Below are 19,743 nucleotides of genomic sequence, written 5' to 3'. Positions count from 1 at the left end.
TAGGTAGTAGAAGGGCCCAGAGTATCAAAACCAGGAGACATCTGCCTCTTATGTCTATTTGTTCAGACTTTTCTTGGAAACACAGTGTTCTCTTCCTGTTTTCCTAGGGTGATGTTGTTAGGTTGTTTCATGCAGAACAGGAGAAGTTTCTGACTTGTGATGAATATGAGAAAAAACAGCACATTTTCCTTCGGACAACCTTGCGTCAGTCAGCCACTTCCGCTACCAGTTCTAAAGCACTCTGGGAAATAGAGGTGTGTAAATATTTTTTGGACTTTAATAAATATTTCTATAAAAAGACAAGATTTACTAGGATGCTTATTTTATTGTTATAGGCATCATTTATGATAAATCCATAAAACAAGATTATTTGTGTACTAACTTGTACCTCTTCGTTACTGTGATCAATTTGAAATGTTGCTACGTCCTCGACCTATCCTCTCTGGGGCATTTCTTTTCCTGTCTCTCTCTCTCTCTCTCTCTCCCATCTAATAAGGGAATATATAGATGTTGCTTTTTAAAAATCCATTGTGAAATATTGTCAAGACTGATCGGACTGCAGGTGATGTGCCTCAGATGGCATCGGAATGTTCACTCACTTTAGGTAAAGACAGATACCAGACCTGCACAGTCATTGAGAAGGACATTTGTTTCTTCTGGGGATGCTATTTTTATTGGATGAGGAGACCCATAGTTAAGAATTCATCCATCCTTTAACAAGTATTTCTTAAATGTTGCCAATAGAACAATTAAGAAAATGTAAGGTATGGATTTTTCTTTAAAGGATCTTTCTATACAGTGGAGGAGATAAGATAGACATAATTACCTATGAACAAGCCAACATTTGATAAATTCCATCTGATTTAACGGATATCCAGGCCTGTAGCAGTGGTTCTCAACCATTTTAAACCCATCACTCTCCTTTTACAGTACATATTTCATGACTTTTCTTTAATATCTTAAAATGAAATTCATAGGTAATATTATTTATTGTTTACATGATTAAAAATTAATGACATCCCTAAATTCTAATTTAGAAAAAATGAAAGGAAAATAATTTATAATAAATAATTGATAATAAAATAATATGTATTTCAACATGTAAATAATTACTCTAGGAGGTATAATATTTGTACCTATCTTGATGAATACATTTGCTTTTGAAAGAAGTGGTAGAAGATGAGGGTCAGAAGACATTCTATACAAGTACAGGAAAACGAAAGAGCAGGGGGAAATGTGGGCTCTTGAATATCTCGTGTTGGGGAAGTAATAACAGAACACACTTATTTGTACATGATTAAAAAAAAGAAGGAAATAGACATTGACATAGGGATAACAACACAAATTACAGACTATTGAAACAGAAAATGAGGAAGTATGATGTTTATGCCAGTGAGCTGAGCCTTAATTATAAGTGTAACATCAAAACAATCATCTAAGTTATTACATGCTTTAGAATAGAGATGAACTAGTAGAAAAAAAAAGTAGAAAAAAAAAAGTAGAAAAAGATATTTTCTGTCTTGAAACCCCACTACATAATGAGGCATACTTTCAGTCTCTAGCATTCAGAAGAGACCTTATCCTTCAAGAGGATAGGTTTACAGCCCCCAAATACATACATAATTAAAATATGTATTTTTCACACCGTAGATTTCTTCCCATTGTGCTCTAAAGAATTAAAGAAATATAGGGATAGCAATAATGTGAGGTATAATTTTAAAGTTTTATTAGTGAAACACAGTCATAAAAAAGTCATATAGTGACTTCCATCTATATATCATATATTTTTTATATTATATATAGCATATATAATATATAATGTAATTAATATAATAATATAATTAAATACTATGTATTTATAGTAAGTTCCCCTTATTTCATGTGTCTCCTCCTATATGATATTTGGCTCTAAGTCTTTTAAAGGAATTATGAATCTTCTCTCTTACGTACTTACTATTAGTTTTATAGATTTTGCTGTTACTGTATCACTGCATTGTAATCCTTTCCAACAACATGTATAGTTGAAAATAGTGTAACTCTTAGAACCCACCGAGCAGTCAAAATGGAGAGAATGAATCCATTATTTAATAATTCTGAAATAATGTCTTAAATTCATTTAAGCTTCTCTCTCCGTAGTGAATTTCTCCTCAATTATCAGACTTCTCATCTGACTTGATATGGAAACCTCTTCATATGATCATATGTTAAAGTATTACCAATTTATGTTTGTGGTAGGTGCATTTCTGCAGGAAGTTTGAATGAGGTAGGCTGCGGGACATTCTCTATCGTGTGCTGAGTCAGTCAGGGTGGTCGAGGTTGTTTCAAGCAAAGAGGTATTTGTTGTAGGAAGTTAGGTTTCAATGCCACTGGAAGGACCAGACGGGGAAAACCAAGGTAGGGAGCACGGTCTTATTTGAAGATCAGGCAATGCCGAAAGTCACCGCTGCTCCTCCTCTGAGCCCTCAGATCTCTCCTCCTGGGCTTCAGGAGGCACCCACACCACCCTGTGGGAGCGCAACAGGCAGCTGCCACCCCTTTCCTGGAACCCGAAGAGGAAGCTTTCTTGTACTTTTCTCTGCTTCCCCTCCTAATGGAATGACTCCTGAACCCTGCTGATGAGGCTTCCCACGGCTGCGATACAGAGAGAAGAGCACTTGGAAGGGTGAGGGGGCGGGTCCTGAGTGCCACACACAGTACCTGGCCTGCCCTCAATGCCAGATAACGCCAGTAGCGTCCCTCCGAAATCACACTGATGAATGAGAACACCCTCCTTTCTGTAGGTCCGGTTGTCCCCTAGGGAGTTGTACTGGTATTGCTAGACCGACTAGTGTCTAGAATAGGACTTCTTCTTTTTTTTTTTAAAAGATTTTATTTATTTATTCGACAGAGATAGAGACAGCCAGCGAGAGAAGGAACACAAGCAGGGGGAGTGGGAGAGGGAGAAGCAGGCTCATAGCAGAGGAGCCTGACGTGGGGCTCGATCCCATATCGCCGGGATCATACCCTGAGCCGAAGGCAGACGCCCAACCGCTGTGCCCCCCAGGCACCCCTAGAATAGGACTTCTTAGTCCAGGATCCGTGGTGGCCTCAAGTTATTTGTGAACCTCTAGCAGCTGTATACAAAATGTGTGTGTAAGTTTGTGAGACTACCAATAGATGTGATCAGAGCGTCAAAGGTCTCTATGCCTTCGCCAAAGGAGTTCAAGGGTAGCCAGTGTGAGTAGCAAAAGATTTGTGTAAGAAGTTTGATTTGAGAACTTAGAACTTAGACTTGGAGGATGGGTAGGTTTTTGGTCCCAGGGAGAGTGGTTTTGTTGTTGTTGTTGTTGTTAAGACTTCATCCACTTTGAAGTATTTTCATAATTATTATCTTATTTGAGCTATCAGAGTAGGGGATGACCTAGAAGCTAGAGTCTAGCAAAAACATTAGAAAGTTATATATAGCAGCGCACAGCATTTGAGGCTGCGGCAGGAGTCCAAGTGGGGGAGGGGGAAACGTCAGTATTAACAAAAAAAGGTAACCTGTTGGGGAAGAATAATGAAAAGTTCTCCCAGTACTTAATCTTCGAAACAATCCTTTGGATTAAAATCATTTTGGACATGATGAAACTGGCTTGAAGATGTTACATCACTTGCTGTGATCATACCATAGGAATTGGCAGAGCTGGGACTCACACAGTCATCTGCAGACTGCGAAACGTAGGCTTTGCTGCTGCCCCAAGCCACCTGCTTCAGAGCATTTCCTTTTATTCTCAGTGAGCCTGGTGGCTCAGCATCTGGGGCAAGGCCAATGCCAAGGAAGGGATCAAAGGACGTGGTATTAATACAAAAGCACATGTAGAAAGGGCCAAGAAGTAGGTTCATTAAGAGCTCCAGGCCTTGGCATTTGTGGTCCTCTCTGCCTGGAATGCTATCTTCTGATCTCTCTACGTGACTGTTCGTTCTTACCCTGCCGGTTTCAGCTCACATGTCACGTGGGAGAGGCCTGGGCTAATCGCCACATCTAAAGAAGCCTTCCCTAGTCACTCAGTCATGTGCTCTGTTTATGTCCTCCCGGCACTTGCCAGATCTTACTGACTGAAAGCTCTAGTCTTATTCATTGCTGTGACCCTGTTGCCTAGAAGAGTACCTGGTGTATAGTAAGCTTTTAGTACTTGTTGAATGAATATTTGAGTGGCAGATGGGGGAGAACCCCTCAGCATTTCCAGTTTTGGCCTGGGAAACCCGTCTTTTGGAGCAAGGCTGTATTTACACATTTAAGGCATGGGCGTCACGCACGCACACCGTGAGCGGACCGTTGTGTCTCTTGCTCATTTGTGGGGAATTCTGCTCTTCTGTCCTCTCATGAAGACGTATATTGGATTTGACGAGTTAGCATCAGCAGGCGAATGCTGTGTGTACTGCTGGCACCTGCTCGCCAGCAGCGTGAGTACCTTTTCGGCCTTACTGCTGTTGCCCTTCTCTCCCGCAGGTCGTTCATCATGACCCGTGCCGTGGAGGTGCTGGGCAATGGAATAGCTTGTTCAGATTTAAACACCTTGCAACTGGGAACTACTTAGCTGCAGAGGTAAGACTAAAGAATACAGTGCTATTAATTCTCCGACTCTGAAAGAGTGAAATAAGCAAGTACGTTCTCCAAAAGATATTGTGTTTGTAGGAACAGTCATGACACAAAATTTGATTGTTGTCTATCATCGTGTCTGGATTGGCGTACACATTATTCTTACAATGTGAGTATTAATCGAAGCCTTGCAATAATCTTTGTCTTAAAAATTTAAACAACAAGGGGGGCCTCGGGGGCTCAGGTCATGATCTCAGGGCTTGGAATCGGCTCGACATTGGGCTCCGTGCTCAGCCCCGAGTCTGCTTGAGGTTCTTTCCATCCCTCTCCCTCTGCCCTGCCCCACGTTCAGGTGCAAGCACATGTGCTCTCTCCCTTTCTTTCTAAAATAAATAAGTGAATCTTTAAAAGAAATTGAAACAACCATTAACAGCAGAACAGTGGTGGTTCGTTTATTTTAAGGTCAAGTGCAATAGAGTATCTGATTTGCATATCGTATGCCATTTGTTCTAGACTTTTTTATTTAGTTTTACTCTATCAGAATGTCTGCATTGGAGACACGATCAACTCATTGTTGGTGTAGTTAGAGCCCTGATAATTTCAGGTCATCTTCACCGAGACTGGTTTCGCTAGTGGATGGCCTCTATTGTTCAAACCGTTGGAGAGGAAAGGTGTTTCTTCCTGAGACACTGAACTGTCCTGAAACTGTTAATAAAAACGGTCAAAACAAATAAAGGTCTTTTCTTTCTCCGGTAAAAACGTGTTGACAATCAGGTAGCTATGAAGGGTGGATACAAGTAACAACATAGAAGGTTTAGAAATGACTTAAAGTTTGGTTATCCAATGTAAGAATTTTGGAAATATTTTTTTTTTAGATGCATGAAAATACCCATTCGTTCTACTCTCCTAAACTCTGTTTCTATTTTTCGATTTAGGGTTTCTTCTGGAATCCGAAACCAGAATTTGGCCTTAGAATTTTTATTTATTTATTTATTTATTTATTTATTTATTTATTTATTTATTTAAAAGATTTTATTCATTTATTTGACAGAGAGAGAGAGAGACAGCCAGCGAGAGGGAACACAGGCAGGGGGAGTGGGAGAAGAAGAAGCAGGCTCCCAGCGGAGGAGCCTGACATGGGGCTCGATCCCAGGACTCCGGGATCACACTCTGAGCTGAAGGCAGACGCTTAACAACTGAGCCACCCAGGTGCCCCTGGCCTTAGAATTTTTAGTATTACTTATCCAACTTTTGGTTTTGGATGTGAGGGAGGATAAGGAACTACGGATACAGAAGTGATGAGAAAAAGGTGTGGGAAACAGGAAGTTTCTGTAAGCATGCTGATCCCTATCTAAATCATAAGTCAACACCATTACCCTCTACATCCTATTAATCTGCGGTAATTGTCTTCATAGTATTTACTGCTATCTGACTTATTGCACATTTTATTTTCTCAGCATTCTCTGTCAGAATGTATGCTCTCTGAAGGCAGGGATTCTTTTTGTTTTTGTTTTCTTTACATCACCCCTGTGTCCCCAGTATCTAGGGCAGTGCCTGGTACTTAGAAAGGATTTGATGAATGTTTTTTGAATGAATGAATGAATAAAAAGAAGCTTTTCAGGCTTCTGTAAGCTTAGAGAATGGGAAGATTTTGGGATTTGTATCTGAGTGGCATTTGGAGCCATGTTTGGGCAAATTAATCTCTCTAAACTCCAATTTCTTCCTCTGGAAAATGGGGATAATCGCAACACTTATACAATAAGAGTATTAAGAGAATTAAATGAGGTAAAGTCCTTGGCATGACGTGTGGCTCATGGTAAGCATCTAGTAAGTGATGTTGGCATGGTGAAGTTTATTATGAGAAATAGAGATGACTCTACTTTTATAACTATCTGACTTATTATTTATGAATCTTTTCAAATAAATGAAATAACAGCTTTGCAATTTGTGGGCTGTTTACACCATGAATGTTTTGAAGTAACTTTTTTGAAAAATAACACTTTGATGCAAAATTAAGCAGTAAGGTAGAGAGTCTTGTCTAAAATAAGAATTAGATGTCCTAAAGGAGATAAGAAATTATCTTATATTGGATCTTGGATTTTATGTTAGTGACTCTTCCTTAAGTTACTTCAATCTGTGGCTGTTTTAACTATTGACATTCTATAGAAAAATGACATGATTATACATTATTAGTTTTCTTAGTTAATTTCTGCAATTAAAACTTGTATCATTGAGGGGCGCCTGGGTGGCTCAGTCGTTAAGTGTCTGCCTTCGGCTCAGGGTGTGATCCCGGATCCCTGGGATCAAGCCCTGCATAGGACTCCTCCTCTGGGAGACTGCTTCTTCCTCTCCCACTCCCCCTGCTTGTGTTCTCTCTCTCGCTGGCTGTCTTTCTCTCTGTCAAATAAATAAATAAAATCTTAAAAAAAAAAAAACAACAACTTGTATCATTGATACATTCAAATGACTAAATTATTGAGAATTAAATTGTTTATTAACTTTAATGCAGATCTAAGACCTCAATATATAAAGGAATTTATTAAAAGTTGAGAAATAGAAAGCAGTTCATTCCTTGAAAAGACTTTGAAAGACTCTTTATTCTGTCTTTAGAGAATATGACTTTAAATGCCAGATGCTGTTTTGTCCATTAAAGAGTCTAGTGTGCTTGGAGGATCTCTTCCCTGACCTTTAATACTTGAGATAACCTTTTTTTATGGCAAGGTGAAAGAAGGAGAATTAAGCATTAAATACATCTCTGAATATTGAAAGCTAGGAATTTATTTTCTACTGATTTTAACTAGTAAAATAGAATGGGTGCCTCTGTGTAGTATTCTGCCATCAAAAGAGAAATCTTAGCCTCAAAATACTGGCATCCATAGGTTAGGGTTTTATATTTCATTTGTCAGCTAAGGTCAGGTAAGATCCTGGTATAGACACATCTCAGGATGTGTGTGTCCTACTGGTGTGAAAGTATCTACAGGTGTGGCAAAGTCATAGTTGTTGTAAATGTCATTGTCACTTGATAAAAAAATTGACTTCTAGTTCCAATTCCAAACAGGTGGAAATTAGCCTCTGGCAGCAGTTAAAAAACAATATTTATACTTTTATTATTTTGCTTTTTAAAAATGCCTAGGTCTTTAATTTCAAATCATTCCCAACATTTGGATTTGTAACTTCCTAGCCTTATTCATTTTCTTGTATTAAACCCTTATTCATAGGAGAGAAAAGGCTCCATGGCTTTTATTTTACTTTTTAAATTTTATCTTTAATATTTAGATACTTCTTAAAAAAATAAGACACACACCATAGGATGTTGAAAATGCAAGAGTTGGGAATAATTTTAGAATTCATAGCAGCAACAGACATCCTCTTTAAGATTTCATACCATCTTTAATATATGCTTTTTAAATGACTGATAAATGCTCAGCATGGTAGAGAATGCTGCAGGTAGAGAAGGAAACAGAGGAGTAAGTCTCTGCCCTCAAAGACTGACATCCTAGTTTGGAAGACAGTCTATAATAAATGGCCACAGGATGGTCAGTGGGCAGAAGCATGTCAGGCTGCTTATGTGTGTAGGTCAAGTTAGGTCAGCATGAAATTAGCCAAAGAACGTTCTTGCTTGGGGTGAACTTTTCCCTGGTTCTCCAAGAAAGGCATAGACACAGATTGGTAGAGAAACGAAAGGACGATCATTGTAGAAATTGCCAAGGAGACATGGACAGGGCTGTGGAATGTCCAAATCATATGCAGACAATGGAAAAAGGGAGGCCTGGCTTAAGGAAGGGAGTTAGAAAAGGAATTTATTGAGTGACAGATCCCTTTGCTTGAAGATTTTGATTGAAAGGTTTGGATTTGATCTAATTAGTAAAAGGAATGAAGTTTGAAGTAGTTACCTTAGAGGCTGAGGCTGGATAGCTGTTTGTAAACATTTGGTAGAAACCAGTGATGTTTCTAGAAAATCTAATTTCTGCCCTTGAGGAGCTCTCAGTGCAGTGAGATAAGTGTATTACAGCAGTAGGAATAGTGCCGTGCTTATGGGGAAGCACTAAGGTGTGGGGGATACAGGGAACGGTGAGGAGGCCAGAGGAGGCGCTGCTTGGTGGATGGGTAAGGCAGGTTGAATCACAAATGTCAAGCAAGGAGGATAGAGTTTCAGAAAGGAGAGAGTGCTACCGAAAAGGTCAGGAACAAAATGTATTTACAGCATTTGGCAAGAACACAGTCATTTGTGATTGAGAGCATTTTTAGTGGAAACCAGAATCCAGGGGGTGGAGGAATGACAAGGAAGCCAGGAAGCGGAAGTTGGGGTGGACTGATTTTTCATATCAGGGCTGTGAAGGAGGAGGGACAGTAATAAAGGGACAACAGTCCTGTTAGATAGGGTTTTAAAGGTATATTTAAAAAAATAGGATGAGAACAGAGCTGTTTTTGCATTAAAGGGAAGTTCCAGCCAGGGGAGCAGGATCTGGCCGTGTGTTGCTCTTTTCCCTCAGCCTTTCCATTCTCAACACACATATTGATAATTTGAAATATTACTTTAATGTGCTTGAGGCATTTCTGGTAAATTGGGTTATGTAATTCTTGAATTGCCTTTGAGTATATGGTGTTTATATTGGGCAGTGTGGCAAAGAGAGCCTATTGTAGTGGGGAAAAAAAATCCCATGTATATGACGCACAATCTATGTGAATTAAAGCACATATTTAACCTCTCTGAACCTCAGTTCCCTTGTGTGTAAAAAAGATGATAGTATATATTACATGGGGTTATTTTGGAATTAAGGAAGATACGGAGTGTTCAGCACCTTGCACATAAAATATATTCAGTAACTATTAAGTCCCCTCACTTCCATTGAGAAGGGGACAAAAAAATATGGAGTGGTGTTTATTATTACTCTCACTACTTGTACTGTTATTATGATTACAATTTTTATCCAGCAGTGGTATTTTTTTGTAAGCCAGATGACTGAAGGGGGGTGGGAAATTTAGGGGCTCACCACTGGATACCTTGTACATGGAATTTATATCCAGTAAATACTAGATAATGTAATGGATGAATCAGAGAAAGAGACTGAGGCTGTAAATCCAATCATTTCACTTTACAGAAAAGGAAACCCAGGTTCAGAGAGGTGATTTACTTTGCCCAAAGTTCAAAAACAAGGTAATGACAGTCTTTGGGTTCAATGCCAGACTTGCGTTGCTTCATCTATACCAGTGGTTCTCAGCCTCGGGTGATCCTGTCACCCAGGGGCTATTTGACAATGTCTGGAGGCATTTTTATTGTCAGAACTGGGGAGAGGGAGCTGCTGGCATCTAGTGGGTAGAGGCCAGGGATGCAGCCAAACATCCATGCACAGGACAGCCACTACAACGAAGAATTATCTGGCCCCGAATGCCAGTAGTGCTGGTATTGAGGAACCCTGACCAATGTCACACCAACGTTACGCAATTGTTTATTGACTGCGTACCGGGTGGAGGCAACTATTTTGATACTATGAAGAAAACTGAAGCGATTAACACTTTGTCCTTGTCCTTTGGGAGTTTGCAGTGTAGAGGAGAAGATGTCCCTGGGACATCTCCTTTGCAGTTATTTCCAGCATGCATACACATCTGAGATAAACGATTTTGTGTAACGTTTAAATTATTAATATCCATAGATGACCACGTTAAATGTCACAGTGAGTTTAAAGGGCTGCAATCTTAAATCTAAGCACAAATGGAAAAAAAAAGACCCTCAAAATTGTACTTATATGTATACTTCCTACACCTGATATTCTATTTTAACCAGTACTTACAGGGAGGCCAAGTTTTTGAGAAAACTGTAATGAGGCTATTGCTTGTGTAGCAACGAAGGGGACACTCTCCAAAGGAAATTAGACCATTTCACATGCTGAAGCCTCGGAGTCTAATTATAGAGACAAAGCACATAAACTGCAAGCTATTTAAGAATAGCACCATAAATATGGTGCTATTTTGTGTCAGGGAGTTCAAAATTTATTTTTGAGAAATACACAATGCTAGAAACTCACGGACAAAACGTGGAATAAAGTATTTAATTGTGAATTAGAGAATGAAGCCGTTTGTGGCTTTGTCGGATAATGCGTCCCAGAACATTTACAGTACCGTATTGTTAGGCTGCCTTCCTGCGATGTCAGTTTCTGCGGGCCGCACAAGAAAGAAGGTAACATGAGGGGAAGCAACATAAACAGCCATGTATTTTGCATTGAACACACAGCGCGGTTGTAAGCATACTGATTGCCATTTGCCCTGGGTCTTTGACTTGTAGCACCTTATCGGTGCGGAGAGCTCCCACCCACATCTATGGGGGAGAAAGTAATTTTATTATATTTTGAATGGGATAATATGGGAGTCTCAGTAAACCGTTCCTCCATAGTCATGGAGCAATTATAAATCAAGTATCACAATTTCTGATCTGCGGCTTCTTTTTTTTTTTTTTTTTTAAAGATTTTATTTATTTATTCGACAGAGATAGAGACAGCCAGCGAGAGAGGGAACACAAGCAGGGGGAGTGGGAGAGGAAGAAGCAGGCTCATAGTGGAGGAGCCTGATGTGGGGCTCGATCCCATAATGCCGGGATCATGCCCTGAGCCAAAGGCAGACGCTTAACCGCTGTGCCACCCAGGCGCCCCAAAATACACATTTGTCTCACAAAGTTTTCTTTTTTAAGATTTTTTTTTATTTATTAATTTGACATAGAGAGACAGCCAGCGAGAGAGGGAACACAAGCAGGGGGAGTGGGAGAGGAAGAAGCAGGCTCCCAGTGGAGGAGCCTGATGTGGGGCTCGATCCCAGAACGCTGGGATCACGCCCTGAGCCGAAGGCAGATGCTTATCGACTGCGCCACCCACGTGCCCCTGATCTGCGGCTTCTACATTTTCTTTCTTTGGATGTTATTAAAGACATAAGGATCCTTTCCAGAACAAGATCGAGTAGCAAATAATGTCATTTGTTAAAGATTTCATCATTGTCCTTTCAAAGACAACTAGCTTATTTGTTTGTAGATATGCCGGACTTCCACCAGATGGCAGTAAACACTTATTTCCTAACTGTGTAACAGACTGGGTTTAATTAGTTAGTTAAAAACTTAGTACTCAAGAACCTAACTGTGCAACAGACTGGGTTTAATTAGTTAGTCAAAAACTTAGTACTCAAGAACCTGTACATCAGCGTAGAATCTTATGAATATTAGGGTTATAGTTTTAAATATCTCTGTATACATATATATAAATAAATGCAATGGGAGAATATATATACCAGGCCCTCCACATATACGTGTAAATGCTGTATATCAAAATATAAATTGTGCCTGGCACATATAAGCATTTAATAAAGGTGATTTTTGCCCTTCTTTTCTTTTCTAGACCTGTCAGTCAGAATAATAGGTTGTCTCTTAAATGCCAGGCATTGGAAAAAAGAACATATACATATATGATTATTTAAAAATATACAAGCGATGATTTTAATGTTATGTATCATAAAAATTGATCAAAACACACTTCCTCGTAAAAAACTAACATTTTGGTTTTAAGAAAATGAGCATATATTGTGGACTTAGAAGGGTTCTGTTTCTTGCTATTGTGTTAGGTGGAAAGTTGCAGTTATCTTTCATTTGATTGCGGTACAGTCATGGTTTTCACTGCCTACGTGTTTATGATATTTCTCTGTCCCTCTCTCTTTCTCTGCCACTTCTCTATTCTGACTTGTGACATTCTCTACTTGACTCCTTCCTAGCCCTCTTTGGCCATTCTAATGAGAACTCCCTTCAAGGGTTGGTACTGGGTCTTTGCTCTTCAAAATCTCCCTATTACTCACTCCCGTGCGTGCAGTGGGCCGGGGATTTGATCTCAGATATTCCACTGCCATTGAAACTTAATACCTATATACCTATATCTAAGATTGAATTGTTTCCCCATCAAACAGTGCATTTTCTTAGTGCAGTGTTAAAAAAATTGAGTGTTGTGACAAACATATTTTTCTGTCTCCATTTACACATTCCAGTTCTACTGACTCTGTCTCAGTAACATCTTCCGTGTCTGCTTTTTCCTTTACATTTGGCATGATTGTTTTTGTCAGGGCTCTGCTACCTTTTACTAAAACCACCACGCTTGGTTACTTTGCCTCTTTCAACCCCTGTCTCCATCTCCTACTTTCCATGGCCAGTTGGGGATTTTTAATGTAGTGTTTTTGCAAACGCTTCCCTACTGATACTCAAAATCTTTCTGAAGATATAAACCCATGAGCCTATGGTTTAAAAGTCCCGTTGGTCTGGGCTGGCTTGGATGCACCTTGGATCCCACCCCTCCTCTTTATGGAGGCAGGAAGGAAGTAACATGGTATCCTAGCTAAAGGATATAGCTTTGGAATTATTAGATTGGTGCTTCCGAGTGACCCTCCACTCACCAGAGGTGTGACTTTGCACAGAAGCCTTCACTTGATGTGCCCCAAGGGCCTCATCTGTAAAGTGGGGTGAAGAATCCCTCCTAATAGAAGAATCCCTCTTAATAGGGGGTGCCTGGGTGGCTCAGTTGGTAAAGCGTCCAACTTGGATTTTGGCTCAGGTCATGATCTCAGGGTTGTGAGATCGAGCCCCGAGTGGAGCCCCGCACTCCAAGCTCACCAGGGGAGTTGGCTTGAGATTCTCTCTCTTCCTCTACCTCTCTCCCCCGCCCTGTGCCTGCTCTTTCTCTAAAACAAATAAATAAACCTTTTTTTTTTAAGGAAAGAATTCCTTCTAATAGGATAATTGTAAGGGGAAATGAATTAACTTTTAAAAGCATATAAAAAGTATTCCACAAATGATGTTTATGGGTCTTCTCTGAACAAGTCTCATTTTCTTATGTATGTCGCATTCACTTCCCATGCACTGCCTGTCTTCCCCACTCCTTTCTTTCTCTGCCAGTTATGATTCTACCCATCCTTCAAGGCTTATCTCAGATGCTACCTTCTCCATGAATAATTCTTTTTTTTTTTAAAGGTTTTATTTATTTATTAGAGAGAGAGAGAGCACGAGCGGGGGTGGAGGGGCACAGGGAGAAGGAGAAGCAAGCTCCCTGCTGACCAGGGAGCCTGACCTGGGGCTCGATGCCAGGACCCTGAGATCATTACCTGAACCAAAGGCAGACGCTTAACTGACTGAGCCACCCAGACGCTCCTCCATGAATAATTCTCGAATAAATTTGCCCACCACAGATCCCTCCTTCCTCTGACCTATATTATTTATAAATTATTCATTCTTGTCTTGTATCTCTTGTCACACTCTATTTTGTATTACAACTAACTATATTTATGTCTTATTTTCCCTCCTAGATTGTAAGGTCTCATGGTCAGGGACCATATTATCTTCATCTTTGCCAAAATACCCTATGCCACAATGCTTTGCCCATTATAGATGTTCTATTAATGTTTATTGAATAAATGATTGAAGAGCATATTAGAAAAGAAAAAAAAAAGATCTCTCTCTCTCTAATGCCAGATTTATAATTTATTTTTTAACATAAAGAAATATTTCTTTTAAAGTCCTAAAAGATTCAGGAATTTTTACATGACCATGTCTTTTTTCCCCTTCTTTAGAAATAATATATTTTTGGTTCATCCTTAGTCTAATTACTTTAATAATTACCGCTCTTACTATATTCAGAGAAGGAAAGCAGCAGTGTAATTAAAACATACATTAAAGCATATAGTTATTTGGTCTTCAGTTAATATTGGTGAATTTATATAGGCATAGATATATTTGGTGGCTTCTCCTCTCCCTCCTTCTTCCCCTCCTCTTCCTCCTCTTTCTCCTCATAATTATTATCACTTTAATGAATTTACTAAAGCAATAACTCCATATTAATTATTAAAAAAACACATTACAGCTGAAGAGACACAAGATGAGGCCAAATCTAACTGATAGCACCATCTTTAGTATTGTTGCCAAAGACATGAATATATAAAATTTAATGACCTATAATTAGTATGATTAGGCTTTGGTCATAAACTTTTCTCGTTTAACAGATGAGGACCCTGAGTTCCAAGGTTTGGTGACCTTTCCTAAAGCTCATACCCATGAGCTCTTCCCAGGGTAGAGCCTGGAGTCCATTTCCTAGACTTCCCTTAGGGATTGAACTTAGGGATTGAAATGGGTGACCCCACGTGGGTGAAGTATGTGAAGATAAAATTTCAGAAAGTAGCGTTGTCTTTGGGATGGAATATAGCTTACATTTCAGAGGGCATACATGATTTTGTATTTGACCTAGGTATGTTAATTCCTGTTCATTTACACATTTTAGTTAGGATGCATCATGGTTTCCAGCATGAATTCCCTTCACAGTGTCTGTGACCAACTACTCTAATGCTTATTGAATGAACGCTTTGACCGTAAGGTATATGGTCCGTGGCTAAACATGCTGCATATCTTTTGGAAATAATTTAGCTATAATTTTAGTATGGCTATTTTTTTAACTTGAAAAAAAATCTGAATTCTTCAAATTGAAAACAAACTTAAAAATGCAAAACAGCAATGCTGGACTAAAATAGCTGGATAAACCCCTCCCGGGCACTGTGCTGGACCTGTCATTACTACCAAGGAAAAGTGTGTCTTTTTGTGTTTAATCAGTACACAGGAGGCCAATTAATTCCCTATCTGTTTTGCTTTCTACCTTTCACTCTTGGATTCCAAAAGCAAGAATAATCCTGTTGTGGAATTAATTCTTTTATTTATAATTCAAGGGAATTTAAGGAGGCTGAGATACATATCTCCAAAGAAAAAGAAAGTTCTGCCTCAGATCTCCCCAGTTGCTGGCCTAGCACTAAGAGCAACTTGTAACTGGATTCCCCTTTTCTTGCCCCCCTCCTCTGCCTCCCATTGTTAGTCAGTTTTAAAACCTGAGAGACTCCTCTCATGTGACTCTTGGGCTGGGCTCTGCTTTCTATCCACTCCCCTCTCCTTCCTTGTACCTCCAATTTCTGATTTGTTTAACCGCAGTTTAGTTTTATCTGACCTCAGAATTTGTGTAAATGGAGTCATACAGTATATGCCTTCTTCCACTTATAATATTTTTTTTCAATTTTATTTATTTATTTATTTATTTATTTATTTTTAAATTTTACACTTTATTATTTTTTAAATGATTTTTTATTATATTATGTTAGTCACCATACAGTACATCCCCGGTTTCTGATATAAGGCTCGATGATTCATTAGTTGCGTGTAACACCCAGTGCACCATGCAATATGTGCCCTCCTTACACCAGCCTATCCCATTCCCCCACCCACCTCCCCTCTGAGGCCCTCAGTTTGTTTCTCAGAGTCCATAGTCTCTCATGTTTCATTCCCCCTTCTGATTACCCCCCCTTTCTTTATCCCTTTCTTCTCCTACCGATCTTCCTAGTTCTTATGTTCCATAGATGAGAGGAATCATATGATAGTTGTCTTTCTCTGCTTGACTTATTTCACTTGGCATTATCTCCTCCACTTATAATATTTTAAAATACTAATATATAATTGACATATAACCTTTTATTAGTTTAGATGTACAACATAATGATTTGGTGTGTGTCTATATTGTGAAATAATTGCCACAGTTAAGTCTAGATAACATCCATCACCACATGTAATTACCGGATGAGAACTTCTAAGGTTTATTCACTTGGCAACATTCAAACATGCAGTACGGTATTGTTAACTAATAATCGCCATGCTGGGCATTATATCCTCAGGACATATTTTCTTATAACTGGAATTTGTACCTTTTGACCACCTTTACCCATTGCACTCATGCCCCATCTCCCACCTCTGGCAACCCACCAGTCTGTTCTCTGTAGCTATGCGCTCAGTTCGTTTTAGATTCCACGGGTAAGTGAGATCTTACAGGTTTTGTCTTTCTCTGACTTATTCCAGTCAGCACAGCGTTGTCAAGGTCCATCCATATTGTGGCCAATGACAGGATTTCCTTCTTTTTGATAGCGGAACAGTATTCTGTTGTGTATATTTTCAAGGTCCAGCCTTGTTGCTGTGTCAGTATTTCATCATGTATATTACTGAGTGGTACTCCATTGTTTGGTTATGCCGCATTTTATTTATCCATTCTCCTGTTACATGGTAAGCATTTTTGTCTAAACCTAATTTCTGGCTCTATTTTATGTCCCTGTCATTGTTTTTCATTTTGTCTCCCCTACTCATTGTCCTCCAATGATTGTGTCAGTCTGTCTTAGTTGGTTTTCCTGGGGTATGGTAACCTGTGCATACCCAGTTCTTTAGCTGAGCAATGTATTATCTTTGATCGTCGCTTGAATTCCACTAATTTTCTCTTCCTTTGCAGTACACTCGTCCTCCGATAATTGATAGGCCTTTCTCCGGTCCTCCATGACTATTTGCTTTTTCCTAATTTTTATTTCTTTATACCTCTCCTCTGTACTGAGAGACGGCTGTCCAATTTGTTCTATGCATAGCATCGCTCATTTCTTGCAGCATCAGATGTGCTTGCTGCCAACATGGAGTTTGATTTTGTATTCGTGTTTTCATTCTTAGTGAAACCCTCCTTAACTTCTTTTTATAATTCTTTGTATTTGTGTATTATTATTTATGTAATTATTTTTGTATTATTTTTTCAGCTGTTCATTTTATTCTGTTGCCTTTACATAGAGGAAATGTTGACTTACACTTTCTTGAATATGCTAAACCATTTCCTGAAAGTCGATTTTGCATCATACCATAGAAAATATTCAGAAAGACTCGGAATATATATATCAATATTTTTAATCAGTCCCTGTTGTTTTTTCTTTCCTTCCTTCCTTACTATCCGCAGACAAGTGGGCTCTGTGCAGAACCAGATGGGTTGAGTGGATGGTCATTTTGTTCTATTTTTTAAAGTTCTTTTTTTGTTTTTTTTGTTTTTAAAGATTTTATTTATTTATTTGACACAGAGAGAGAGACAGCCAGCGAGAGAGGGAACACAAGCAGGGGGAGTGGGAGAGGAAGAAGCAGGCTCCATTCCAGACCGCCGGGATCACGCCCTGAGCCAAAGGCAGACCCTAACGACTGAGCCACTCAGGCGCCCCTATTTTTTAAAATTCTTGATCCTTTTTCTCAGTCGTCAGCCCTAGGGCCCACTGAAGGACACACTGCCAAGCGTAGGTCCCAGGTCCAGCAGATGGCGACTCCGCCCAGCTGGGCTCTGTGGCACTTGCTTCTCTCTCCTACCCCTTTGCTATTTCTACTATGTGAGGCAGTCTGATTCCCACACACAAAGCCACTGTTCTTGGTCTTCTCTTTCTCCAGGCCATGCTTCTCGGAAAGCCCTCTGCTGTCATCTGCCCCCTTGACTCTGCCCATTTGTTTTCTGAGCTTTGTCACATCTCTGTGGTCATAAGAAGACAGAGGTAGCTAGCGGGACAGTGGATGGGAGTCCTGGGGAGACAGGGTTCAGGGCTCCTCAGCGGTACACACTTCTGTGTGGGTTTTTGGTGGGCAAACACTCGGGGTCTCTGAGTGAATGGACAAACAGTGGCGGCCACAGCAAGTATCTTAACTGAGTTCCCCAGGCTGTTAGCTTGAAGTGAGGTGGAGGTATGCCGGGAGAGAAAAACCGAAGACATGTCTGCTTCTCCCCCAGCACCAGCTGCTCTGTGAAGACCGACAGTTCATGGTAGATTTGGGTTTAGGTTGTTTCTCAGTCTTAGTTTTCAATGAGATTCAGACTTTTTTGTTTTGTTCTGTTTTGCTTTTGATCCTTTTCAGCGCCTTCATTGATATTTAGTAATAAAGTGAGAGGACATTCCTCAGAACTACGAGACAAGTGTTGTTCTGAGAGACTCTTGACCTTACATTTTAAATTGGTGACTTTAATGCCTGGGGTTACATATTATAGACACCGACTGATTCATATTAAAATGGTTAAAATCAAGTGAACAACTCATTATTGAGAGAGAGACACCTTATAAGTCTCTTGTTTTACAAATTATAAGCTAGTTATTTCAGTACAACGCAGACGTCCTTTTGGGACTGTTGTCAGGTAGGAGTTGGGAGGTATGGATTCGAGCAGCTGGAAATGCATGGGCCAACACTCAGCATATCCAGAACTCATCCATCTTTGTTGGAATGACCCCAAACCCCATAACACTCATGCACTAACCCTCATATCCGATATATATATCTGCTAGCTAGCTCTTCTTTTGCTTGATTTTTCTTTTCTTGTGTATATAGCATGTGGAGCATGACTTTGACTCATTGTTACAAAGACTTTCCTTTGGTCTAATTTAAAAAATTGAGTTATTGGTTTATGGTAGATTTTGTGGTGGGCAAAATGATGAATTCTCTTGAAGGCTTCCTCTGGATGTGAGATTGTCAGCTCTCACTCGTTCAAAGATGTCAGCTGTTCTAATATAAACAAAAGCCATAAATATGGCATTCTAGCTCATGTGTCCTGCAACCAGAGTTTGAAGGTAACGTTTTAAATTGCAATAGTTGGTAATGGTTTCTTTCTTAGGTTTTTTTTTTTATATTGAATTTAGTTGAGGGTACAATAGTGAACTGGATTAAAGACCATTGGTCTTGTTAATGTGCTTTATGGAGAGATTCAAAACTATTTTTTTGTTTTTTAGCTTAATCCTGATTATCGAGATGCTCAAAATGAAGGAAAAAACGTGGTGAGTGGAATTGTTTTTTTCCCCAACAAATTCCAAATATATTGTTTATATTTTATATGAACAAATTGAGAAGTTAATAGAAAATTTGAAGACTAGGGATTCTGAGAGAGATTCTCTGACTAGAGGCTATGGATCCGAGATAAAAAGTAAAACGTGATATGGCTGACATTATAAAAAGATGTCCTGTAATGGGTATTTAGGGAGATTTCTAGCAACTTGGAGGCCATTTATGATAGAGCACTGAAGGCAGTGGGCATCTGGGAGATATGGTGGGTCTTGGTTTAGTTTTCAGAAGTGCATAGAAGTTAGGAAGGAGAAATTGAATTATGGTATGATATTAAAAGATATGGGACAATCCTTTCCGACTGAAAATAATTTGGGTTCTATTTATGGGGAGAAATTGAGGCATCAAACAACTGTATGACTGATTTTTCTGATATTCTAAAGCATGCTTCTCAGAAAATCTCAATCTTATTTTAAAGCCAGTTTTCATTAAGATCTTTATTATTCAGTCTGCTCTTTCATCATCGTTT

General features: G+C 39.4%; 1 protein-coding gene across 2 annotated transcripts in view; it reads left to right on the top strand.

Moving 5' to 3' along the window:
* The window catches only part of ITPR2 (inositol 1,4,5-trisphosphate receptor type 2), a 477,037-nt gene that overhangs the window by 101,353 nt on the left and 355,941 nt on the right, over nt 1-19,743 (top strand). For both annotated transcript variants that reach the window (XM_045811874.2, XM_087855710.1), the window contains 3 exons: nt 108-254; nt 4,472-4,567; nt 19,166-19,210. In XM_045811874.2, the coding sequence (XP_045667830.1) occupies nt 108-254; nt 4,472-4,567; nt 19,166-19,210 (288 nt within the window). The remainder of the gene's footprint in view (nt 1-107; nt 255-4,471; nt 4,568-19,165; nt 19,211-19,743) is intronic.

The sequence above is a fragment of the Ursus americanus genome, chromosome 25, assembly GCF_024610735.1.
Source record: "Ursus americanus isolate L20-20 chromosome 25, mUrsAme1.1.p, whole genome shotgun sequence".
NCBI lineage: Eukaryota > Metazoa > Chordata > Mammalia > Carnivora > Ursidae > Ursus > Ursus americanus.
Note: the sequence above shows the minus strand (reverse complement) of the source record. Positions and strands in the feature narration are given on the sequence as shown.